The sequence below is a fragment of the Oncorhynchus keta genome, unplaced genomic scaffold (genome assembly GCF_023373465.1).
Source record: "Oncorhynchus keta strain PuntledgeMale-10-30-2019 unplaced genomic scaffold, Oket_V2 Un_contig_4883_pilon_pilon, whole genome shotgun sequence".
NCBI lineage: Eukaryota > Metazoa > Chordata > Actinopteri > Salmoniformes > Salmonidae > Oncorhynchus > Oncorhynchus keta.
In genome coordinates this window covers 53,575-80,000 of record NW_026288012.1, presented here as the reverse complement: position 1 = coordinate 80,000, position 26,426 = coordinate 53,575, and the positions used below count along the sequence as shown (strand labels likewise).

General features: G+C 46.9%; 1 protein-coding gene, 2 long non-coding RNA genes and 1 pseudogene across 52 annotated transcripts; 3 read left to right on the top strand and 1 right to left on the bottom strand.

The window, feature by feature from the left end:
• Positions 1-341, top strand: part of LOC127924996 (mitotic checkpoint protein BUB3-like) — a 9,758-nt pseudogene extending 9,417 nt beyond the window's left edge.
• A 43-nt stretch (positions 342-384) lies between these two features.
• Positions 385-2,362, top strand: LOC127925002 (uncharacterized). Of its 50 annotated transcripts, none has more exons than XR_008119523.1 (7): positions 385-678; positions 958-1,044; positions 1,085-1,126; positions 1,169-1,255; positions 1,309-1,392; positions 1,479-1,649; positions 1,782-2,362. It is a non-coding gene; the product is annotated as an uncharacterized LOC127925002 (long non-coding RNA). The 50 variants fall into 50 exon arrangements; XR_008119511.1 differs by lacking the exon at positions 1,085-1,126 and adding an exon at positions 1,127-1,168 and having other exon boundaries at positions 385-762; positions 958-999; positions 1,211-1,255; positions 1,782-2,361; XR_008119510.1 differs by lacking the exon at positions 1,085-1,126 and having other exon boundaries at positions 1,127-1,252.
• Positions 2,363-2,387: 25 nt separating this feature from the next.
• Positions 2,388-14,242, top strand: LOC127925001 (uncharacterized). The gene is made up of 16 exons (XR_008119486.1): positions 2,388-2,980; positions 5,900-6,339; positions 6,525-6,569; positions 6,972-7,154; positions 7,199-7,290; positions 7,429-7,471; positions 7,564-7,606; positions 7,837-8,298; positions 8,435-9,355; positions 9,401-9,490; positions 9,579-9,930; positions 10,116-10,248; positions 10,388-11,795; positions 11,841-11,932; positions 11,979-13,500; positions 13,547-14,242. It is a non-coding gene; the product is annotated as an uncharacterized LOC127925001 (long non-coding RNA).
• On the bottom strand, positions 4,028-5,890 carry LOC127925000 (putative nuclease HARBI1). The gene is made up of 2 exons (XM_052509645.1): positions 4,778-5,890; positions 4,028-4,683 (listed from the first exon to the last, which is right to left on the bottom strand). Exons 1-2 carry the CDS (start codon positions 4,887-4,889, stop codon positions 4,313-4,315), a joined length of 483 nt encoding a protein of 160 aa, XP_052365605.1. The 5' UTR covers positions 4,890-5,890; the 3' UTR covers positions 4,028-4,312.
• Positions 14,243-26,426: the final 12,184 nt, after the last annotated feature.

Below are 26,426 nucleotides of genomic sequence, written 5' to 3'. Positions count from 1 at the left end.
AGGGAGACATCAGCCACCCGGAGGACACCGTCTTCATCCGTCAGGTCACAGACGCAGAGACGAAGCCCAAGTGAGTCGGGACGGTCCTCCTGTCTGATTCACACCATGGGGCCCGGTCTGATTCTGAACATCCAGTCCACATCCCTGTGGTCTTGTATGGACCGCACCGCCACACTGCCCCTCACACTTGTTTTGGTACATATGAATGGCAGCATTGACCAGGAGCAGGCAGCTGGTATTTTACCTGGCCATCTAGCTCGCTCTCTCTCTCTAGCTCTCTCCAACTTTCAATATCCCGTAGTTGACAGACCGATGAGGACTTGACAAAATGGCTGCCTCCTGATCTGTTCTCTAGCTCTCTCTCCAACTTTCAATATCCCCGGTTGACGGACCGATGAGGACTTGACAAAATGGCTGCCTCCTGATCTGTCTGTGGATGTGTGGCTCCAGGAGAGTCCCGAAGACAGCTGAATGGATCCATCTATACAAAACAACCTTCGCTGACCTTTGTTCATCTGCCTATATTTGTTGGATTTAAAGCTGATTTAAAAAAATTTTTTTTTACTGTTCCCATTTATTTGTACTTTAAAAATGAAAAGCTTTATTAACACATGTAAAAGGACTAGACCCATGTTTCAGTTGTCTAGCCCCGCCCCTCTAATACACTGGTAGAATTAGGTTGTGTCTAGCCCCGCCCCTCTCATAAACTGGTGAAATTAGGTTGTGTCTAGCCCTGCCCCTCTAATAAACTGGTAGAATTAGGTTGTGTCTAGCCCCGCCCTCCATAAACTGGGAGAATTAGGTTGTATCTAGCCCGGCCCTGGGAGAATTAGGTTGTGTCTAGCCCCCCTCTAATACACTGGTAGAATTAGGTTGTTGTCTAGCCCCGCCCCTCTAATAAACTGGTAGAAATTAGGTTGTATCTAGCCCCGCCCTCTAATAAACTGGTAGAATTAGGTTGTGTCTAGCCCCGCCCCTCTAATAAACTGGTGAAATTAGGTTGTTGTATCTAGCCCCGCCCCTCTAATAAACTGGTAGAATTAGGTTGTCTAGCCCCGCCCCTCTAATAAACTGGTGAAATTAGGTTGCATCTAGCCCTGCCCCTCTAATAAACTGGTAGAATTAGGTTGTGTCTAGCCCCGCCCCTCTAATAAACTGGTGAAATTAGGTTGTGTCTAGCCCTGCCCCTCTAATAAACTGGTAGAATTAGGTTGTGTCTAGCCCCGCCCCTCTAATAAACTGGTGAAATTAGGTTGTTGGGAGAATTAGGTTGTGTCTAGCCCCCCTCTAATAAACTGGTGAAATTAGGTTGTGTCTAGCCCCGCCCCTCTAATAAACTGGTGAAATTAGGTTGCATCTAGCCCTGCCCCTCTAATAAACTGGTAGAATTAGGTTGTGTCTAGCCCCGCCCCTCTAATAAACTGGTGAAATTAGGTTGTGTATCTAGCCCCGCCCCTCTCATAAACTGGTGAAATTAGGTTGCATCTAGCCCTGCCCCTCTAATAAACTGGTGAAATTAGGTTGCATCTAGCCCTGCCCCTCTAATAAACTGGTAGAATTAGGTTGTGTCTAGCCCCGCCCCTCTAATAAACTGGTGAAATTAGGTTGTTGTATCTAGCCCCGCCCCTCTCATAAACTGGTGAAATTAGGTTGTTGTATCTAGCCCTGCCCGTCTAATAAACTGGTGAAATTAGGTTGCATCTAGCCCTGCCCCTCTAATAAACTGGTGAAATTAGGTTATTGTGTCTAGCCCCGCCCAGCTCATAAACTGGTGAAATTAGGTTGCATCTAGCCCTGCCCCTCTAATAAACTGGTGAAATTAGGTTATTGTATCTAGCCCCCGCCCCTCTTATTGCATCACTCTTCTCAGACCAATTGAAAAGGAATACGTTTTTTTCTGTAATGACATGACTATTGATTTGTCTAAAGAGTCGAATAAAGACTAAAGACAAAAATCAAATTTGTTGCGGTAATGCATTTTCCAATAATCAATAAAGACATGTTAATGACCAGAGATCCTGCTCCAGCAGGTGAATTGATGTCAGAGCGGAGAATTACGGTTTCCACGTCCCTCCTCCTGTGATGAGATGCAGTACTATGGGACCCACTACTTCACATGGGTCGCTCACCAGCAGTTGACAGAGCATAAAGACAGGAAACTCTCAGGACCCTGTTTCTCTGTTTCTCTCTCTCTGTTTCTCTGTTTCTCTCTCTCTCTGTTTCTCTCTCTCTCTCTGTCTCTCTCTCTCTCTCTGTTTCTCTCTCTCTCTCTGTTTCTCTCTCTCTCTCTGTTTCTCTCTCTCTCTCTGTTTCTCTCTCTCTCTGTTTCTCTCTCTCTCTGTTTCTCTCTCTCTCTCTCTCTCTCTTTTTCTCTCTCTGTTTCTCTCTCTCTCTCTGTTTCTCTCTCTCTTTCTCTCTCTCTGTTTCTGTTTCTCTCTCTCTGTTTCTCTCTCTCTGTTTCTCTCTCTCTCTGTTTCTCTCCCTCTCTCTCTCTGTTTCTCTCTCTCTCTCTTAAAGTGAATTACAGAAGCCCTTAACAAGGTTTCAGCCCTGTCCCTCTCCGTATCATAACAGATGGGGTCGACCATTCATTCATAGATTACAAAGCTGAATTGAGCCAGAAGCTGCTGTTTTTTTTCCTTCTTCCCAGTTGTCTGGTTTCTATCAATAGTGAAAGAGGCAGTTGAGGGGAATCTCTTAAGGGACTTCAGTACTAAGTAACCTCCTCCATTTTGAGTTTGTGTTTATACCCAGGTCTTTAATTGATTTGATTCTAAGAAGGGGCTGTGTTTATACCCAGGTCTTTAATTGATTTGATTCTAAGAAGGGGCTGTGTGTTTATACCCAGGTCTTTAATTGATTTGATTCTAAGGGGCTGTGTTTATACCCAGGTCTTTTATTGATTTGATTCTAAGGGGCTGTGTTTATACCCAGGTCTGTTATTTATTTGATTCTAAGAAGGGGCTGTGTTTATACCCAGGTCTTTAATTGATTTGATTTTAAGAAGGGGCTGTGTTTATACCCAGGTCTGTTATTGATTTGATTCTAAGAAGGGGCTGTGTTTATACCCAGGTCTGTTATTGATTTGATTCTAAGAAGGGGCTGTGTTTATACCCAGGTCTTTAATTGATTTGATTTTAAGAAGGGGCTGTGTTTATACCCAGGTCTGTTATTGATTTGATTCTAAGAAGGGGCTGTGTGTTTATACCCAGGGGCCTGTTGCACAAAACTAGGATAAGGGATTAAGCCAGGATATCTTGGTGATCCTGGCTCAATTGATCCGTAATCCGGTTGCACTAAAGATGGATAGGGGGCAGGAGGATATGTTATGGTATAAATTACCATGGAGATTTATTCTGTGGAGCTAGCCTGCTCCAGACCAGGCTAAATTCCAGGATCTATTTAATCTCATCCCTAATGTCAGTCAGCAGTCACCACAAATGGAAACCAATAGTTATTTCACTGCTCACTATACATTGTTATCACATATAACTAGACCCACTGTCATTATTTAAAAGTTTGTGATCATTAATTTCAATGATTTTGGATAAAAAAATGATTTTTAGATGTTGCTATCATTAGATAATTTACAGTTTCCCATAGACTATATATAAAATGATATAATATTAGGGCCACAGAGGGAAAAAAAAGACAAGTCATAATATTGTAACCAGTTGTTTTAAAGGAGGACAGTTGTTAAAATGACAGATGCGGGGCATTTCGTGAAATTGTACTTCAATATGGTTTCATAAACAAAGACATGCTGATGTGCCAGAATATTAAGTATCAAAACTGTAAAAACAATATGTAGCTTTTCTGCAGAAAGAACCAGCCTCAAATTTATGACTTTATCCTTTTTCTTCAGTGTGGCCCTAGTACTCTGTCATATAAACAAATACACATTCCATATGAATATAAAAACACAATGTGTAACATTATGTTCCTTTATTGAATAAGGACAAAACAAAGCAGGTAAACCATCAGCTCCTTTCGAAACTGAAGTCACAGTGACTCTTACAAGATGGAAAGCACAGAATCCAAGCATATTATACAAAATGATACATACACATTCAAAGGTCTGTATATAACACACCCTGCATGTCTGCACACTAAAATAAATGCAGGACAAATCCATACACATCAACTGAACAGACAAATGAATGGATGCAGTAGCCTCCCTGCAGCCTTGTATTACACACAGTATACCGCACAAACATCATAAGAGGCCAAATTCGTAAAAAAACGAACCCAAAAAAACTAAAATTCCTCTGCCACCGCAGGACATATTTAACCAAAATTGAAAGCACACATACTAACTAAAATAATTCAACACATATTGGTCCCTCAGCAGCCGACCACTGTCGTCATCAGGGAAGATTGCCGGATTGTCCCAGTCCATGGCTGGTGGCACTCTGGGGGCCCTCTCCTTCCTCAGGCAGGCCACATTGTGGAGGACAGCACAAGCCACAGTAATATCACATGCCCTAACAGGGCTGACCCTTAATTTGTGAAGGCAGTGAAAGCGTGCCTTCAGGAGGCCAAAGGTCATTTCAACTCTGGCCCTGGTCCTGGCATGGGCATGGTTGTAGGCCTGCTGTGCTTCCTGGGGGTCTGTGAAAGGTGTCAGGAGAAAAGGCTGGCAGCCATACCCCCTGTCTCCCAGCAACACACCAGAGAATTCACCTGTCAACACAAAATCTCATCATTACTACCTCATAAACACAGTGATATTCTTGACACAGCCATGATGGTTATAAATAGGGGTTGTGTGGCTTACCTTGTGATAGGCACTGATAGATTTCAGAGGCCCGAAAGATTCTGGAGTCATGGACTGAGCCAGGCCATTTTGCCACAACATTGCTGATCACACAGTCAGCATTGCAGACCATCTGAAATCATAAGATGAGGAATATTACACCAATCAATGCACATCACTGGCAGATTTTTTTGCTTATTTTCCTAGGTAATTTTGCTCAAGAAAATATTCAAGATGTTTAGATATTTTTTTTTTTACTGAAAACAAGACAAAAATACTAAGTAAGAAAGACATTTTTGCAGTGCAGTGAGCAACCGACCTTGGGTCCTTTGAAAGGCGCTATATAAATTAAAGTGATTATTATAGCTCATCTATTTATTCAATTAAATTTTATTTATATAGCACTTTTCACAATTGTTTCATTCTGTCAAAGCAGCTTTACATTAATGAAAGCAGGAGAAACACAAAAAACGGTGGACAACATAAGAAGCAGAGTACAACGGCTAAGATTAAACCGTACTGAGCGTAGTAACGTTAAATAATAATGTAAGGCTTTAATAATAATTTATCATAGCTTTATACAGTGTGATGGACTTACTTTACACAATTTCACTCATATCTGCAGTGCATTTCAATTAAAAAATTTAACCGTTTCATAATTACAGTACAACTGCGTTTTTGGAGATGTGAATTAAATATTTGAATTGTAATTGTGATGTTTCAGCGGAGCGGTGAGTGTGTAATTGTGCACTACTTACGCATTCAGGCGGTCTGCAATATTTTGCCACGCTTTTTCTCTTTGCTTTATCACTGTGGCGGTGTTGCCTTTCTTCTTAATTATATCTTTTACCTCCTCGTATGCCTCCATGAGGATTTGTGCTTCCGACGGGGAAAAGTACGCGGCTCTAGTTGCCATGGTAAATCAGTTAATCTGTGATCTGTGGCGGGGTCTATTTGAGTGAGCCGTGAGCGCGCACCTATCCAGGATTGGTTTCACCCGGTTTAATGAATCCGTGTCTGCTCATCCTGGCTTGGTCTTTGTGCAACCAATTAAGCCTGGACGCACATGTTTTGGCTTCATTGAGCTCAGCTCAGTCATTTATCCCGGATGTCTTAATTCTACTTTTGTGCAACAGGCCCCAGGTCTTTAATTGATTTGATTCTAAGGGGCTGTGTGTTTATACCCAGGTCTGTTATTGATTTGATTCTAAGGGGCTGTGTTTATACCCAGGTCTGTTATTGATTTGATTCTAAGGGGCTGTGTTTATACCCAGGTCTGTTATTGATTTGATTCTAAGGGGCTGTGTTTATACCCAGGTCTGTTATTGATTTGATTCTAAGGGGCTGTGTGTTTATACCCAGGTCTGTTATTGATTTGATTCTAAGGGGCTGTGTTTATACCCAGGTCTGTTATTGATTTGATTCTAAGGGGCTGTGTGTTTATACCCAGGTCTTTAATTGATTTGATTCTAAGGGGCTGTGTGTTTATACCCAGGTCTGTTATTGATTTGATTCTAAGGGGCTGTGTTTATACCCAGGTCTGTTATTGATTTGATTCTAAGGGGCTGTGTGTTTATACCCAGGTCTGTTATTGACTTGATTCTAAGAAGGGGCTGTGTGTTTATACCCAGGTCTGTTATTGATTTGATTTTAAGAAGGGGCTGTGTTTATACCCAGGTCTGTTATTGATTTGATTCTAAGAAGGGGCTGTGTTTATACCCAGGTCTGTTATTGATTTGATTCTAAGGGGCTGTGTGTTTATACCCAGGTCTTTAATTGATTTGATTCTAAGGGGCTGTGTGTTTATACCCAGGTCTGTTATTGATTTGATTCTAAGGGCTGTGTGTTTATACCCAGGTCTGTTATTGATTTGATTCTAAGGGGGCTGTGTTTATACCCAGGTCTGTTATTGATTTGATTCTAAGGGGCTGTGTGTTTATACCCAGGTCTGTTATTGACTTGATTCTAAGAAGGGGCTGTGTGTTATACCCAGGTCTGTTATTGATTTGATTTTAAGAAGGGGCTGTGTTTATACCCAGGTCTGTTATTGATTTGATTCTAAGAAGGGGCTGTGTTTATACCCAGGTCTGTTATTGATTTGATTCTAAGGGGCTGTGTTTTATACCCAGGTCTGTTATTGATTTGATTCTAAGGGGGTGTGTTTATACCCAGGTCTGTTATTGATTTGATTCTAAGGGGCTGTGTTTATACCCAGGTCTGTTATTGATTTGATTCTAAGGGGCTGTGTGTTTATACCCAGGTCTTTAATTGATTTGATTCTAAGAAGGGGCTGTGTTTATACCCAGGTCTTTAATTGATTTGATTCTAAGAAGGGGCTGTGTTTATACCCAGGTCTTTAATTGATTTGATTCTAAGAAGGGGCTGTGTTTATACCCAGGTCTGTTATTGATTTGATTCTAAGGGGGCTGTGTTTATACCCAGGTCTTTAATTGATTTGATTCTAAGAAGGGGCTGTGTTTATACCCAGGTCTTTAATTGATTTGATTCTAAGAAGGGGCTGTGTTTATACCCAGGTCTTTAATTGATTTGATTCTAAGAAGGGGCTGTGTGTTTATACCAGGTCTTTAATTGATTTGATTCTAAGGGGCTGTGTGTTTATACCCAGGTCTGTTATTGATTTGATTCTAAGAAGGGGCTGTGTTTATACCCAGGTCTGTTATTGATTTGATTCTAAGGGGCTGTGTTTATACCCAGGTCTGTTATTGATTTGATTCTAAGAAGGGGCTGTGTTTATACCCAGGTCTGTTATTGATTTGATTCTAAGAAGGGGCTGTGTTTATACCCAGGTCTGTTATTGATTTGATTCTAAGGGGCTGTGTTTATACCCAGGTCTGTTATTGATTTGATTCTAAGAAGGGGCTGTGTTTATACCCAGGTCTGTTATTGATTTGATTCTAAGAAGGGGCTGTGTTTATACCCAGGTCTGTTATTGATTTGATTCTAAGAAGGGGCCGTGTTTATACCCAGGTCTGTTATTGATTTGATTCTAAGAAGGGGCCGTGTTTATACCCAGGTCTGTTATTGATTTGATTCTAAGAAGGGGCCGTGTTTATACCCAGGTCTCTTATTGATTTGATTCTAAGAAGGGGCCGTGTGTTTATACCCAGGTCTGTTATTGATTTGATTCTAAGAAGGGGCTGTGTTTATACCCAGGTCTGTTATTGATTTGATTCTAAGAAGGGGCTGTGTTTATACCCAGGTCTGTTATTGATTTGATTCTAAGAAGGGGCCGTGTTTATACCCAGGTCTGTTATTGATTTGATTCTAAGAAGGGGCTGTGTTTATACCCAGGTCTGTTATTGATTTGATTCTAAGAAGGGGCTGTGTTTATACCCAGGTCTGTTATTGATTTGATTCTAAGAAGGGGCTGTGTTTATACCCAGGTCTGTTATTGATTTGATTCTAAGAAGGGGCTGTGTTTATACCCAGGTCTTTAAGTGATTTGATTCTAAGAAGGGGCTGTGTTTATACCCAGGTCTGTTATTGATTTGATTCTAAGAAGGGGCTGTGTTTATACCCAGGTCTGTTATTGATTTGATTCTAAGAGGGGCTGTGTTTATACCCAGGTCTTTAATTGATTTGATTTTAAGAAGGGGCTGTGTTTATACCCAGGTCTTTATTGATTTGATTCTAAGAAGGGGCTGTGTTTATACCCAGGTCTGTTATTGATTTGATTCTAAGAAGGGGCTGTGTTTATACCCAGGTCTGTTATTGATTTGATTCTAAGAAGGGGCTGTGTTTATACCCAGGTCTGTTATTGATTTGATTCTAAGAAGGGGCTGTGTTTATACCCAGGTCTGGTATTGATTTGATTCTAAGAAGGGGCTGTGTTTATACCCAGGTCTTTAATTGATTTGATTCTAAGAAGGGGCTGTGTTTATACCCAGGTCTGTTATTGATTTGATTCTAAGAAGGGGCTGTGTTTATACCCAGGTCTGTTATTGATTTGATTCTAAGAAGGGGCTGTGTTTATACCCAGGTCTGTTATTGATTTGATTCTAAGAAGGGGCTGTGTTTATACCCAGGTCTGGTATTGATTTGATTCTAAGAAGGGGCTGTGTTTATACCCAGGTCTTTAATTGATTTGATTCTAAGAAGGGGCTGTGTTTATACCCAGGTCTGTTATTGATTTGATTCTAAGAAGGGGCTGTGTGTTTATACCCAGGTCTGTTATTGATTTGATTCTAAGAAGGGGCTGTGTTTATACCCAGGTCTGTTATTGATTTGATTCTAAGAAGGGGCTGTGTGTTTATACCCAGGTCTGTTATTGATTTGATTCTAAGAAGGGGCTGTGTTTATACCCAGGTCTGTTATTGATTTGATTCTAAGAAGGGGCTGTGTTTATACCCAGGTCTGTTATTGATTTGATTCTAAGGGGCTGTGTTTATACCCAGGTCTGTTATTGATTTGATTCTAAGAAGGGGCTGTGTTTATACCCAGGTCTGGTATTGATTTGATTCTAAGAAGGGGCTGTGTTTATACCCAGGTCTGTTATTGATTTGATTCTAAGAAGGGGCTGTGTTTATACCCAGGTCTGTTATTGATTTGATTCTAAGAAGGGGCCGTGTTTATACCCAGGTCTTTAAGTGATTTGATTCTAAGGGGCTGTGTGTTTATACCCAGGTCTGTTATTGATTTGATTCTAAGGGGCTGTGTGTTTATACCCAGGTCTGTTATTGATTTGATTCTAAGGGGCTGTGTGTTTATACCCAGGTCTTTAATTGATTTGATTCTAAGGGGCTGTGTGTTTATACCCAGGTCTGTTATTGATTTGATTCTAAGGGGCTGTGTTTATACCCAGGTCTGTTATTGATTTGATTCTAAGGGGCTGTGTTTATACCCAGGTCTGTTATTGATTTGATTCTAAGGGGCTGTGTTTATACCCAGGTCTGTTATTGATTTGATTCTAAGGGGCTGTGTGTTTATACCCAGGTCTGTTATTGATTTGATTCTAAGGGGCTGTGTTTATACCCAGGTCTGTTATTGATTTGATTCTAAGGGGCTGTGTGTTTATACCCAGGTCTTTAATTGATTTGATTCTAAGGGGCTGTGTGTTTATACCCAGGTCTGTTATTGATTTGATTCTAAGGGGCTGTGTTTATACCCAGGTCTGTTATTGATTTGATTCTAAGGGGCTGTGTGTTTATACCCAGGTCTGTTATTGACTTGATTCTAAGAAGGGGCTGTGTGTTTATACCCAGGTCTGTTATTGATTTGATTTTAAGAAGGGGCTGTGTTTATACCCAGGTCTGTTATTGATTTGATTCTAAGAAGGGGCTGTGTTTATACCCAGGTCTGTTATTGATTTGATTCTAAGGGGCTGTGTGTTTATACCCAGGTCTTTAATTGATTTGATTCTAAGGGGCTGTGTGTTTATACCCAGGTCTGTTATTGATTTGATTCTAAGGGGCTGTGTGTTTATACCCAGGTCTGTTATTGATTTGATTCTAAGGGGCTGTGTTTATACCCAGGTCTGTTATTGATTTGATTCTAAGGGGCTGTGTGTTTATACCCAGGTCTGTTATTGACTTGATTCTAAGAAGGGGCTGTGTGTTTATACCCAGGTCTGTTATTGATTTGATTTTAAGAAGGGGCTGTGTTTATACCCAGGTCTGTTATTGATTTGATTCTAAGAAGGGGCTGTGTTTATACCCAGGTCTGTTATTGATTTGATTCTAAGGGGCTGTGTGTTTATACCCAGGTCTGTTATTGATTTGATTCTAAGGGGCTGTGTGTTTATACCCAGGTCTGTTATTGATTTGATTCTAAGGGGCTGTGTTTATACCCAGGTCTGTTATTGATTTGATTCTAAGGGGCTGTGTGTTTATACCCAGGTCTTTAATTGATTTGATTCTAAGAAGGGGCTGTGTTTATACCCAGGTCTTTAATTGATTTGATTCTAAGAAGGGGCTGTGTTTATACCCAGGTCTTTAATTGATTTGATTCTAAGAAGGGGCTGTGTTTATACCCAGGTCTGTTATTGATTTGATTCTAAGGGGCTGTGTTTATACCCAGGTCTTTAATTGATTTGATTCTAAGAAGGGGCTGTGTTTATACCCAGGTCTTTAATTGATTTGATTCTAAGAAGGGGCTGTGTTTATACCCAGGTCTTTAATTGATTTGATTCTAAGAAGGGGCTGTGTGTTTATACCCAGGTCTTTAATTGATTTGATTCTAAGGGGCTGTGTGTTTATACCCAGGTCTGTTATTGATTTGATTCTAAGAAGGGGCTGTGTTTATACCCAGGTCTGTTATTGATTTGATTCTAAGGGGCTGTGTTTATACCCAGGTCTGTTATTGATTTGATTCTAAGAAGGGGCTGTGTTTATACCCAGGTCTGTTATTGATTTGATTCTAAGAAGGGGCTGTGTTTATACCCAGGTCTGTTATTGATTTGATTCTAAGGGGCTGTGTTTATACCCAGGTCTGTTATTGATTTGATTCTAAGAAGGGGCTGTGTTTATACCCAGGTCTGTTATTGATTTGATTCTAAGAAGGGGCTGTGTTTATACCCAGGTCTGTTATTGATTTGATTCTAAGAAGGGGCTGTGTTTATACCCAGGTCTGTTATTGATTTGATTCTAAGAAGGGGCTGTGTTTATACCCAGGTCTGTTATTGATTTGATTCTAAGAAGGGGCCGTGTTTATACCCAGGTCTTTAATTGATTTGATTCTAAGGGGCTGTGTGTTTATACCCAGGTCTGTTATTGATTTGATTCTAAGAAGGGGCTGTGTTTATACCCAGGTCTGTTATTGATTTGATTCTAAGAAGGGGCTGTGTTTATACCCAGGTCTGTTATTGATTTGATTCTAAGAAGGGGCTGTGTTTATACCCAGGTCTGTTATTGATTTGATTCTAAGAAGGGGCTGTGTTTATACCCAGGTCTGTTATTGATTTGATTCTAAGGGGCTGTGTTTATACCCAGGTCTGTTATTGATTTGATTCTAAGAAGGGGCTGTGTTTATACCCAGGTCTGTTATTGATTTGATTCTAAGAAGGGGCTGTGTTTATACCCAGGTCTTTATTGATTTGATTCTAAGAAGGGGCTGTGTTTATACCCAGGTCTGTTATTGATTTGATTCTAAGAAGGGGCTGTGTTTATACCCAGGTCTGTTATTGATTTGATTCTAAGAGGGGGCTGTGTTTATACCCAGGTCTTTAATTGATTTGATTTTAAGAAGGGGCTGTGTTTATACCCAGGTCTTTAATTGATTTGATTCTAAGAAGGGGCTGTGTTTATACCCAGGTCTGTTATTGATTTGATTCTAAGAAGGGGCTGTGTTTATACCCAGGTCTGTTATTGATTTGATTCTAAGAAGGGGCTGTGTTTATACCCAGGTCTGTTATTGATTTGATTCTAAGAAGGGGCTGTGTTTATACCCAGGTCTGGTATTGATTTGATTCTAAGAAGGGGCTGTGTTTATACCCAGGTCTGTTATTGATTTGATTCTAAGAAGGGGCTGTGTTTATACCCAGGTCTGTTATTGATTTGATTCTAAGAAGGGGCTGTGTTTATACCCAGGTCTGTTATTGATTTGATTCTAAGAAGGGGCTGTGTTTATACCCAGGTCTGTTATTGATTTGATTCTAAGAAGGGGCTGTGTTTATACCCAGGTCTGGTATTGATTTGATTCTAAGAAGGGGCTGTGTTTATACCCAGGTCTTTAATTGATTTGATTCTAAGAAGGGGCTGTGTTTATACCCAGGTCTGTTATTGATTTGATTCTAAGAAGGGGCTGTGTTTATACCCAGGTCTGTTATTGATTTGATTCTAAGAAGGGGCTGTGTTTATACCCAGGTCTGTTATTGATTTGATTCTAAGAAGGGGCTGTGTTTATACCCAGGTCTGTTATTGATTTGATTCTAAGAAGGGGCTGTGTTTATACCCAGGTCTGTTATTGATTTGATTCTAAGAAGGGGCTGTGTTTATACCCAGGTCTGTTATTGATTTGATTCTAAGAAGGGGCTGTGTTTATACCCAGGTCTTTAATTGATTTGATTCTAAGAAGGGGCTGTGTTTATACCCAGGTCTGTTATTGATTTGATTCTAAGAAGGGGCTGTGTTTATACCCAGGTCTGTTATTGATTTGATTCTAAGAAGGGGCTGTGTTTATACCCAGGTCTGTTATTGATTTGATTCTAAGAAGGGGCTGTGTTTATACCCAGGTCTGTTATTGATTTGATTCTAAGAAGGGGCTGTGTTTATACCCAGGTCTGTTATTGATTTGATTCTAAGAAGGGGCTGTGTTTATACCCAGGTCTGTTATTGATTTGATTCTAAGAAGGGGCTGTGTTTATACCCAGGTCTGTTATTGATTTGATTCTAAGAAGGGGCTGTGTTTATACCCAGGTCTGTTATTGATTTGATTCTAAGAAGGGGCTGTGTTTATACCCAGGTCTGGTATTGATTTGATTCTAAGAAGGGGCTGTGTTTATACCCAGGTCTTTAATTGATTTGATTCTAAGAAGGGGCTGTGTTTATACCCAGGTCTGTTATTGATTTGATTCTAAGAAGGGGCTGTGTGTTTATACCCAGGTCTGTTATTGATTTGATTCTAAGAAGGGGCTGTGTTTATACCCAGGTCTGTTATTGATTTGATTCTAAGAAGGGGCTGTGTTTATACCCAGGTCTGTTATTGATTTGATTCTAAGAAGGGGCTGTGTGTTTATACCCAGGTCTGTTATTGATTTGATTCTAAGAAGGGGCTGTGTTTATACCCAGGTCTGTTATTGATTTGATTCTAAGAAGGGGCTGTGCTTATACCCAGGTCTGTTATTGATTTGATTCTAAGGGGCTGTGTTTATACCCAGGTCTGTTATTGATTTGATTCTAAGAAGGGGCTGTGTTTATACCCAGGTCTGGTATTGATTTGATTCTAAGAAGGGGCTGTGTTTATACCCAGGTCTGTTATTGATTTGATTCTAAGAAGGGGCTGTGTTTATACCCAGGTCTGTTATTGATTTGATTCTAAGAAGGGGCCGTGTTTATACCCAGGTCTTTAAGTGATTTGATTCTAAGAAGGGGCTGTGTTTATACCCAGGTCTGTTATTGATTTGATTCTAAGAAGGGGCTGTGTTTATACCCAGGTCTGTTATTGATTTGATTCTAAGAAGGGGCTGTGTTTATACCCAGGTCTGTTATTGATTTGATTCTAAGAAGGGGCTGTGTTTATACCCAGGTCTGTTATTGATTTGATTCTAAGAAGGGGCTGAAGTCTGTTTAACTCTGGACAGAATATCACATCAATGGATCCCTCATTTTACATGCTGTCCTGGTTTTACCGTCTGTTTTCTCCAGATTTCCTTTTAAATCTATTTGTCTTCATCCTTTTACAGCGTGTTGTTATTCTGCCTCCTTTTTGTAGGTCTTCTTCTTCTTGTGTTTTATTCAAGCCAACTGTTTGAGGTTTCTCTCCCCCCCATAAAGACATTAAACATTTACCAGATGTAGATGGAAAACATGACTATGGTGGTATTTATCATTCTGTGGAATTCAGCTGCCGTTGTATTGAAGCAAAAAAAAAAAAAAGTTTTGAAATAAATAAAAATAGAAAATGTTGTTTTCCTGATGTAATTGAAAATGTTTTCCCTCTGAGGGGGGGAGTTCTTAAAGACTGAGGTACGGTCTGTTTAAAGGTAAGTGAGATGGTTTTCCCTCTGAGGGGGGTTCTTAAAGACTGAGGTACGGTCTGTTTAAAGGTAAGTGAGATGGTTTTCCCTCTGAGGGGGGTTCTTAAAGACTGAGGTACGGTCTGTTTAAAGGTAAGTGAGATGGTTTTCCCTCTGAGGGGGGTTCTTAAAGACTGAGGTATGGTTAAAGGTAAGTGAGATGGTTTTCCCTCTGAGGGGGGGGTTCTTAAAGACTGAGGTATGGTTAAAGGTAAGTGAGATGGTTTTCCCTCTGAGGGGGGTTCTTAAAGACTGAGGTACGGTCTGTTTAAAGGTAAGTGAGATGGTTTTCCCTCTGAGGGGGGTTCTTAAAGACTGAGGTACGGTCTGTTTAAAGGTAAGTGAGATGGTTTTCCCTCTGAGGGGGGGGAGTTCTTAAAGACTGAGGTACGGTCTGTTTAAAGGTAAGTGGGATGGTTTTCCCTCTGAGGGGGGTTCTTAAAGACTGAGGTACGGTCTGTTTCAAGGTAAGTGAGATGGTTTTCCCTCTGAGGGGGGGTTCTTAAAGACTGAGGTATCTGTTTAAAGGTTTTTTCCCTCTGAGGGGGTTCTCTGTTTAAAGGTAAGTGAGATGGTTTTCCCTCTGAGGGGCTGATGGTTTTTCCTCTGAGGGGTTCTTAAAGGAGTTCTTAAAGACTGAGGTACGGTCTGTTTAAAGGTAAGTGAGATGGTTTTCCCTCTGAGGGGGGTTCTTAAAGACTGAGGTACGGTCTGTTTAAAGGTAAGTGAGATGGTTTTCCCTCTGAGGGGGAGTTCTTAAAGACTGAGGTACGGTCTGTTTAAAGGTAAGTGAGATGGTTTTCCTCAGTACAAGGAGTGGTATGTTAGCCAAACAGACTGGTAACCGTGGCGTTGAGGGGGAAAACACAAGCGATGATCCACTAGGTATTGGAGCCCTGGGCTCCACTTGGCCCCTCGTCTGTGACCTGGGCTCCACCAAGCCCCTCGTCTTTGACCTGGGCTCCACTTGGCCCCTCGTCTCTGACCTGGGCTCCACTTGGCCCCTCGTCTCTGACCTGGGCTCCACTTGGCCCCTCGTCTCTGACCTGGGCTCCACTTGGCCCCTCGTCTCTGACCTGGGCTCCACCTGGCCCCTCGTCTCTGACCTGGGCTCCACCTGGCCCCTCGTCTCTGACCTGGGCTCCACCTGGCCCCTCGTCTCTGACCTGGGCTCCACTTGGCCCCTCGTCTCTGACCTGGGCTCCACCTGGCCCCTCGTCTCTGACCTGGGCTCCACTTGGCCCCTCGTCTCTGACCTGGGCTCCACTTGGCCCCTCGTCTCTGACCTGGGCTTCACTTGGCCCCTGGGCTCCATTTGGCCCCTCGTCTCTGACCTGGGCTCCACTTGGCCCCTCGTCTCTGACCTGGGCTCCACCTGGCCCCTCGTCTCTGACCTGGGCTCCACTTGGCCCCTCGTCTCTGACCTGGGCTCCACTTGGCCCCTCGTCTCTGACCTGGGCTCCACTTGGCCCCTCGTCTCTGACCTGGGCTTCACTTGGCCCCTCGTCTCTGACCTGGGCTCCACTTGGCCCCTCGTCTCTGACCTGGGCTCCACCTGGCCCCTCGTCTCTGACCTGGGCTCCACTTGGCCCCTCGTCTCTGACCTGGGCTCCACCTGGCCCCTCGTCTCTGACCTGGGCTCCACCTGGCCCCTCGTCTCTGACCTGGGCTCCACCTGGCCCCTCGTCTCTGACCTGGGCTCCACCTGGCCCCTCGTCTCTGACCTGGGCTCCACCTGGCCCCTCGTCTCTGACCTGGGCTCCACCTGGCCCCTCGTCTCTGACCTGGGCTCCACTTGGCCCCTCGTCTCTGACCTGGGCTCCACCTGGCCCCTCGTCTCTGACCTGGGCTCCACTTGGCCCCTCGTCTCTGACCTGGGCTCCACCTGGCCCCTCGTCTCTGACCTGGGCTCCACCTGGCCCCTCGTCTCTGACCTGGGCTCCACCTGGCCCCTCGTCTCTGACCTGGGCTCCACCTGGCCCCTCGTCTCTGACCTGGGCTCCACTTGGCCCCTCGTCTCTGACCTGGGCTCCACTTGGCCCCTCGTCTCTGACCTGGGCTCCACTTGGCCCCTCGTCTATCCTCACAGGTCAGAGACCTCAGGAGCTGTCATGGAGTAGAGCACCTGTCCTACTATAGTACTGTCCCAAGAAGAGCGACTGCACCCAAGGACCTGCTTTCAAGCAAATGTACCATTTGTTTACTAGGACTGAGATGCAGTTGTATCTGACTCAGGAAAAGTGTCTGCTAATTGACTGAAATGTTATTTTACTGTAGAAATAAAGGTGCTTTGCTGTTGTAAATAAATAACACTTTATTTTTCATTTCACAATCTGTTCTCAAACTTTTTCATTCTTTTAAAAAAAATGTAACCTTTATTTTACTAGGAAAGTCAGTTTAAGAACATATTCTTATTTACAATGATGGCCTCTAACCGCTAGACTACCTGCCTCCCCCCTCTAACCACTAGGCTACCTGCCTCCCCCCTCTAACCACTAGGCTACCTGCCTCCCCCTCTAACCACTAGGCTACCTGCCTCACCCCTAACCACTAGGCTACCTGCCTCACCCTCTAACCACTAGGCTACCTGCCTCACCCCTCTAACCACTAGGCTACCTGCCTCACCCCTCTAACCACTAGGCTACCTGCCTCACCCCTCTAACCACTAGGCTACCTGCCTCACCCCTCTAACCACTAGGCTACCTGCCTCACCCCTCTAACCACTAGGCTACCTGCCTCACCCCTCTAACCACTAGGCTACCTGCCTCACCCCTCTAACCACTAGGCTACCTGCCTCACCCCTCTAACCACTAGGCTACCTGCCTCACCCCTCTAACCACTAGGCTACCTGCCTCCCCCTCTAACCACTAGGCTACCTGCCTCCCCCCTCTAACCACTAGGCTACCTGCCTCCCCCCTCTAACCACTAGGCTACCTGCCTCACCCCTCTAACCACTAGGTTACCTGCCTCCCCCCTCTAACCACTAGGCTACCTGCCTCACCCCTCTAACCACTAGGCTACCTGCCTCACCCCTCTAACCACTAGGCTACCTGCCTCACCCCTCTAACCACTAGGTTACCTGCCTCCCCCTCTAACCACTAGGCTACCTACCTCCCTACACTAACCACTAGGCTACCTGCCTCCCCCCTCTAACCACTAGGCTACCTGCCTCCCCCCTCTAACCACTAGACTACCTGCCTCCCCCTCTAACCACTAGGCTGCCTGCTGCCCCCCCCCCGCCTCTAACCAATAGGCTACCTGCCTCCCCCTCTAACCAATAGGCTACCTGCCCCCCTCTAACCACTAGACTACCTGCCCCTCTAACAACTAGACTACCTGCCTCCCCTCTAACCACTAGGCTACCTGTCCCCCTAACCAATAGGCTACCTGCCTCTAACCACTAGGCTACCTGCCTCCCCTCTAACCAATAGGCTACCTGTCCCCCCCCTCTAACCACTAGACTACCTGCCTCCCCCTCTAACCACTAGACTACCTGCCTCCCCCTCTAACCACTAGGCTACCTGCCTCCCCCTCTAACCACTAGGCTACCTGCCTCCCCTCTAACCACTAGGCTACCTGCCTCCCCTCTAACCACTAGGCTACCTGCCTCCCCCTCTAACCACTAGGCTACCTGTTCCCCCCTCTAACCACTAGACTACCTGCCTCCCCCTCTAACCACTAGACTACCTGCCTCCCCCTCTAACCACTAGACTACCTGCCTCCCCCTCTAACCACTAGACTACCTGCCTCCCCCTCTAACCACTAGACTACCTGCCTCCCCTCTAACCACTAGGTTACCTGCCTCCCCCTCTAACCACTAGGCTACCTGCCTCCCCCTCTAACCACTAGGCTACCTACCTCCCTACACTAACCACTAGGCTACCTACCTCCCTACACTAACCACTAGGCTACCTGCCTCCCCCTCTAACCACTAGGCTACCTGCCTCCCCCTCTAACCACTAGACTACCTGCCTCCCCTCTAACCACTAGGCTGCCTGCTGCCCCCCTGCCTCTAACCAATAGGCTACCTGCCTCCCCCTCTAACCAATAGGCTACCTGCCCCCCTCTAACCACTAGACTACCTGCCCCCTCTAACAACTAGACTACCTGCCTCCCCTCTAACCACTAGGCTACCTGTCCCCCCTCTAACCAATAGGCTACCTGCCTCCCCTCTAACCAATAGGCTACCTGTCCCCCCTCTAACCACTAGACTACCTGCCTCCCCCTCTAACCACTAGGCTACCTACCTCCCTACACTAACCACTAGGCTACCTGCCTCCCCCTCTAACCACTAGGCTACCTGCCTCCCCCCTCTAACCACTAGACTACCTGCCTCCCCCTCTAACCACTAGGCTGCCTGCTGCCCCCCGCCTCTAACCAATAGGCTACCTGCCTCCCCCTCTAACCAATAGGCTACCTGCCCCCCTCTAACCACTAGACTACCTGCCCCCTCTAACAACTAGACTACCTGCCTCCCCCTCTAACCACTAGGCTACCTGTCCCCCTCTAACCAATAGGCTACCTGCCTCTAACCACTAGGCTACCTGCCTCCCCTCTAACCACTAGACTACCTGCCCCCCCCTCTAACCACTAGGCTACCTGCCTCCCCCTCTAACCACTAGGCTACCTGCCCCCCCCTCTAACCACTAGGCTACCTGCCTCCCCCTCTAACCACTAGGCTACCTGCCTCCCCCTCTAACCACTAGGCTACCTGCCTCCCCTCTAACCACTAGGCTACCTGCCTCCCCTCTAACCACTAGGCTACCTGTTCCCCCCCCTCTAACCACTAGACTACCTGCCTCCCCCTCTAACCACTAGACTACCTGCCTCCCCCTCTAACCACTAGACTACCTGCCTCCCCTCTAACCACTAGACTACCTGCCTCCCCTCTAACCACTAGGTTACCTGCCTCCCCCTCTAACCACTAGGCTACCTGCCTCCCCCTCTAACCACTAGGCTACCTACCTCCCTACACTAACCACTAGGCTACCTGCCTCCCCCTCTAACCACTAGGCTACCTGCCTCCCCCTCTAACCACTAGACTACCTGCCTCCCCTCTAACCACTAGGCTGCCTGCTGCCCCCCGCCTCTAACCAATAGGCTACCTGCCTCCCCCTCTAACCAATAGGCTACCTGCCCCCCTCTAACCACTAGACTACCTGCCCCCTCTAACAACTAGACTACCTGCCTCCCCTCTAACCACTAGGCTACCTGTCCCCCCTCTAACCAATAGGCTACCTGCCTCCCCCTCTAACCAATAGGCTACCTGTCCCCCCTCTAACCACTAGACTACCTGCCTCCCCCTCTAACCACTAGACTACCTGCCTCCCCCTCTAACCACTAGACTACCTGCCTCCCCCTCTAACCACTAGGCTACCTGCCTCCCCCTCTAACCACTAGGCTACCTGCCTCCCCTCTAACCACTAGGCTACCTGCCTCCCCTCTAACCACTAGGCTACCTGCCTCCCCCTCTAACCACTAGGCTACCTGTCCCCCCCTCTAACCACTAGACTACCTGCCTCCCCCTCTAACCACTAGACTACCTGCCTCCCCCTCTAACCACTAGACTACCTGCCTCCCCCTCTAACCACTAGACTACCTGCCTCCCCCTCTAACCACTAGACTACCTGCCTCCCCTCTAACCACTAGACTACCTGCCTCCCCCTCTAACCACTAGACTACCTGCCTCCCCCTCTAACCACTAGGGTACCTGCCTCCCCCTCTAACCACTAGACTACCTGCCTCCCCCTCTAACCACTAGACTACCTGCCTCCCCCTCTAACCACTAGACTACCTGCCTCCCCCTCTAACCACTAGACTACCTGCCTCCCCCTCTAACCACTAGACTACCTGCCTCACCCCTCTAACCACTAGACTACCTGCCTCCCCCTCTAACCACTAGGGTACCTGCCTCCCCCCTCTAACCACTAGGCTACCTGCCGTCCCTACACTAACCACTAGACTACCTGCCTCCCCCTCTAACCACTAGACTACCTGCCTCCCCCCTCTAACCACTAGACTACCTGCCTCCCCTCTAACCACTAGACTACCTGCCTCCCCCCTCTAACCACTAGACTACCTGCCTCCCCCTCTAACCACTAGACTACCTGCCTCCCCCTCTAACCACTAGACTACCTGCCTCCCCCTCTAACCACTAGACTACCTGCCTCCCCCTCTAACCACTAGGGTACCTGCCTCCCCCCTCTAACCACGAGGCTACTTGCCTCCCCCCTCTAACCACGAGGCTACTTGTCCCCCCTCTAACCACTAGGGTACCTGCCTCCCCCCTCTAACCACTAGGCTACCTGCCTCCCCCCTCTGTAACCAATAGGCTACCCGCCACTCTGAGACACATTGCCAGAGGAATCTTTGAGATTAGAAACTGCTTTTAAATGTTATTTTACTACACTAATCCTAATATAATCCCATGTTATGGCGTTGTTTTGTGTTATCTTTGTGATGGAGACACACCTGAGAATCACTGAACACCTTGTTCCTGCACATAATCTGCATTGGAATGAAATAAATCCCATGTATTTTCCTGTCTGAGTACTGAGGACTCGATGGACCCCCCCCCCCCCACCCCCTCGTTCAGTCCTTGATTACTCTGTTCGCTGCAGATTTTCTATAGAAAGTTAATGTGATTTGTAAAACCCTTCAGAACGAGGAGGAGCAGAGAGAGACGGAAGATAAAGATGGCAATTATTCTATTTAAGAGCTACAATTTTTCTAATTTCCCCCGGCTGCTGCTTCAATATCCTGGAAATGATTTTGTTGGCTTGGTTAAATGATGTTACTAATTCCTATGATTGCTTATAATGAGTCAGTCTTTTGTTCCAGACTTCAGTTTAATACTAAATGGCATTCCATTTCAGGGATGGGAATAATCACCCATTCAGAAGACTGGCATCGAAGTGACAGGCTGGAGCTGCAGGGTCAGGGTGTAGAGGTGACTACAGTGAAGGGCTGGAGCTGCAGGGTCAGGGTGTAGAGGTGACAGGCTGGAGCTGCAGGGTCAGGGTGTAGAGGTGACAGGCTGGAGCTGCAGGGTCAGGGTGTAGAGGTGACAGGCTGGAGCTGCAGGGTCAGGGTGTAGAGGTGACAGGCTGGAGCTGCAGGGTCAGGGTGTAGAGGTGACAGGCTGGAGCTGCAGGGTCAGGGTGTAGAGGTGACAGGCTGGAGCTGCAGGGTCAGGGTGTAGAGGTGACAGGCTGGAGCTGCAGGGTCAGGGTGTAGAGGTGACTACAGTGAAGGGCTGGAGCTGCAGGGTCAGGGTGTAGAGGTGACTACAGTGAAGGGCTGGAGCTGCAGGGTCAGGGTGTAGAGGTGACTACAGTGAAGGGCTGGAGCTGCAGGGTCAGGGTGTAGAGGTGACTACAGTGAAGGGCTGGAGCTGCAGGGTCAGGGTGTAGAGGTGACAGGCTGGAGCTGCAGGGTCAGGGTGTAGAGGTGACAGGCTGGAGCTGCAGGGTCAGGGTGTAGAGGTGACTACAGTGAAAGGCTGGAGCTGCAGGGTCAGGGTGTAGAGGTGACTACAGTGAAGGGCTGGAGCTGCAGGGTCAGGGTGTAGAGGTGACTACAGTGAAGGGCTGGAGCTGCAGGGTCAGGGTGTAGAGGTGACTACAGTGAAGGGCTGTAGTAGAGTTGACTACAGTGAAAGGCTGGAGCTGCAGGGTCAGGGTGTAGAGGTGACTACGGTGAAGGGCTGTAGTAGAGTTGACTACGGTGAAAGGCTGGAGCTGCAGGGTCAGGGTGTAGAGGTGACTACGGTGAAGGGCTGTAGAGGTGACTACGGTGAAGGGCTGGAGCTGCAGGGTCAGGGTGTAGAGGTGACTACGGTGAAGGGCTGGAGCTGCAGGGTCAGGGTGTAGAGGTGACTACGGTGAAGGGCTGGAGCTACAGGGTCAGGGTGTAGAGGTGACTACAGTGAAGGGCTGTAGTAGAGTTGACTACAGTGACAGGCTGTAGAGGTGACTACGGTGAAAGGCTGGAGCTGCAGGGTCAGGGTGTAGAGGTGACTACGGTGAAGGGCTGTAGTAGAGTTGACTACGGTGAAGGGCTGTAGTAGAGGTGACTACGGTGAAGGGCTGTAGTAGAGTTGACTACGGTGAAGGGCTGTAGTAGAGTTGACTACGGTGAAGGGCTGTAGTAGAGGTGACTACGGTGAAGGGCTGTAGTAGAGTTGACTACGGTGAAGGGCTGTAGTAGAGTTGACTACGGTGAAGGGCTGTAGTAGAGTTGACTACGGTGAAGGGCTGTAGTAGAGTTGACTACGGCGAAGGGCTGTAGTAGAGTTGACTACGGTGAAGGGCTGTAGTAGAGTTGACTACGGTGAAGGGCTGTAGAGGTGACTACGGTGAAGGGCTGTAGTAGAGGTGACTACGGTGAAGGGCTGTAGTAGAGTTGACTACGGTGAAGGGCTGTAGTAGAGTTGACTACGGTGAAGGGCTGTAGTAGAGTTGACTACGGTGAAGGGCTGTAGAGGTGACTACGGTGAAGGGCTGTAGAGGTGACTACGGTGAAGGGCTGTAGAGGTGACTACGGTGAAGGGCTGTAGTAGAGTTGACTACGGTGAAGGGCTGTAGTAGAGTTGACTACGGTGACAGGCTGGAGCTGCAGGGTCAGGCTGTAGGGTTGACTACGGTGAAGGGCTGTAGAGGTGACTACGGTGAAGGGCTGTAGAGGTGACTACGGTGACAGGCTGGAGCTGCAGGGTCAGGGTGTAGAGGTGACTACGGTGAAGGGCTGTAGAGGTGACTACAGTGACAGGCTGGAGCTGCAGGGTCAGGGTGTAGAGGTGACTACGGTGAAGGGCTGTAGAGGTGACTACAGTGACAGGCTGGAGCTGCAGGGTCAGGGTGTAGAGGTGACTACGGTGAAGGGCTGTAGTAGAGTTGACTACGGTGAAGGGCTGTAGTAGAGGTGACTACGGTGAAGGGCTGTAGAGGTGACTACGGTGAAGGGCTGTAGAGGTGACTACAGTGACAGGCTGGAGCTGCAGGGTCAGGGTGTAGAGGTGACTACGGTGAAGGGCTGTAGAGGTGACTACAGTGACAGGCTGGAGCTGCAGGGTCAGGGTGTAGAGGTGACTACGGTGAAGGGCTGTAGAGGTGACTACAGTGACAGGCTGGAGCTGCAGGGTCAGGGTGTAGAGGTGACTACGGTGAAGGGCTGTAGTAGAGTTGACTACGGTGAAGGGCTGTAGTAGAGGTGACTACGGTGAAGGGCTGTAGAGGTGACTACGGTGAAGGGCTGTAGTAGAGTTGACTACGGTGAAGGGCTGTAGAGGTGACTACGGTGAAGGGCTGTAGTAGAGTTGACTACGGTGAAGGGCTGGAGCTGCAGGGTCAGGGTGTAGAGGTGACTACGGTGAAGGGCTGTAGAGGTGACTACAGTGACAGGCTGGAGCTGCAGGGTCAGGGTGTAGAGGTGACTACGGTGAAGGGCTGTAGGGCTTACATGACAAGTGGTTTCGCCCCCGTAGGAAGTTTAGTGAGCCCCTCGCTGTACGGAGCCGTCATGGGATTCATAAGAAGGGACAACCCTTTTGGATTCCTCCAAAGCCGATTGTCAAAGTCGAAAGTGATTTGATTTCAACATTGTCACTCAAAGTTGACAGATACCACCAGATCTATAATGTCTCACCAGTCAATAAAATAATATATTTTTCATTCCTCAGATACTCTGTAGGTACATTACGCTTTGTCGCGATCACAGTCGAGCAGAAATTAAGTTACTTCAGGTTATTATCGGTTATTAGAGTGGTTTATGTCCTGACATTACGGAGCTAACGGTTTGTCTACACTCTTTCACCTTAAGGCCTCTATAGCTTCTACTTCCCCCTGGGCTACAAACACACTACTTCCCCCTGGCTACAAACACATTACTTCCCCCTGGGCTACAAACACACTACTTCCCCTGGGCTACAAACACACTACTTCCCCTGGGCTACAAACACACTACTTCCCCTGGGCTACAAACACACTACTTCCCCCTGGGCTACAAACACACTACTTCCCCTGGGCTACAAACACACTACTTCCCCTGGGCTACAAACACACTACTTCCCCTGGGCTACAAACACACTACTTCCCCTGGGCTACAAACACACTACTTCCCCTGGGCTACAAACACACTACTTCCCCCTGGGCTACAAACACACTACTTCCCCCTGGGCTACAAACACACTACTTCCCCTGGGCTACAAACACACTACTTCCCCTGGGCTACAAACACACTACTTCCCCCTGGGCTACAAACACACTACTTCCCCCTGGCTACAAACACATTACTTCCCCCTGGGCTACAAACACATTACTTCCCCCTGGGCTACAAACACATTACTTCCCCCTGGGCTACAAACACATTACTTCCCCTGGGCTACAAACACACTACTTCCCCTGGGCTACAAACACACTACTTCCCCCTGGGCTACAAACACACTACTTCCCACACTACTGGCTACAAACACACTACTTCCCTGGGCTACAAACACACTACTTCCCTGGGCTACAAACACACTACTTCCCCCTGGGCTACAAACACACTACTTCCCCTGGGCTACAAACACACTACTTCCCCCTGGGCTACAAACACACTACTTCCCCTGGGCTACAAACACACTACTTCCCCTGGGCTACAAACACATTACTTCCCTGGGCTACAAACACACTACTTCCCCTGGGCTACAAACACACTACTTCCCCCTGGGCTACAAACACATTACTTCCCTGGGCTACAAACACACTACTTCCCCTGGGCTACAAACACACTACTTCCCTGGGCTACAAACACACTACTTCCCCCTGGGCTACAAACACACTACTTCCCCTGGGCTACAAATACACTACTTCCCCTGGGCTACAAACACTACTTCCCCTGGGCTACAAACACACTACTTCCCCCTGGGCTACAAACACACTACTTCCCCTGGGCTACAAACACACTACTTCCCCCTGGGCTACAAACACACTACTTCCCCCCTGGGCTACAAACACACTACTTCCCCTGGGCTACAAACACACTACTTCCCCCTGGGCTACAAACACACTACTTCCCCTGGGCTACAAACACACTACTTCCCCTGGGCTACAAACACACTACTTCCCCTGGGCTACAAACACACTACTTCCCCGGGCTACAAACACACTACTTCCCCTGGCTACAAACACACTACTTCCCCTGGCTACAAACACACTACTTCCCTGGGCTACAAACACACTACTTCCCCCTGGGCTACAAACACACTACTTCCCCTGGGCTACAAACACACTACTTCCCTGGGCTACAAACACACTACTTCCCCTGGGCTACAAACACACTACTTCCCCTGGGCTACAAACACACTACTTCCCCCTGGGCTACAAACACACTACTTCCCTGGGCTACAAACACACTACTTCCCCCTGGGCTACAAACACATTACTTCCCCCTGGGCTACAAACACACTACTTCCCCTGGGCTACAAACACACTACTTCCCCTGGGCTACAAACACACTACTTCCCCCTGGCTACAAACACACTACTTCCCCCTGGCTACAAACACACTACTTCCCCCTGGGCTACAAACACACTACTTCCCCCTGGCTACAAACACACTACTTCCCCTGGGCTACAAACACACTACTTCCCCTGGGCTACAAACACACTACTTCCCCTGGGCTACAAACACACTACTTCCCCTGGGCTACAAACACACTACTTCCCCTGGGCTACAAACACACTACTTCCCTGGGCTACAAACACACTACTTCCCCTGGGCTACAAACACATTACTTCCCCCTGGGCTACAAACACACTACTTCCCTGGGCTACAAACACACTACTTCCCCCTGGGCTACAAACACACTACTTCCCCCTGGCTACAAACACACTACTTCCCCCTGGCTACAAACACACTACTTCCCCTGGGCTACAAACACACTACTTCCCCTGGCTACAAACACACTACTTCCCCTGGGCTACAAACACACTACTTC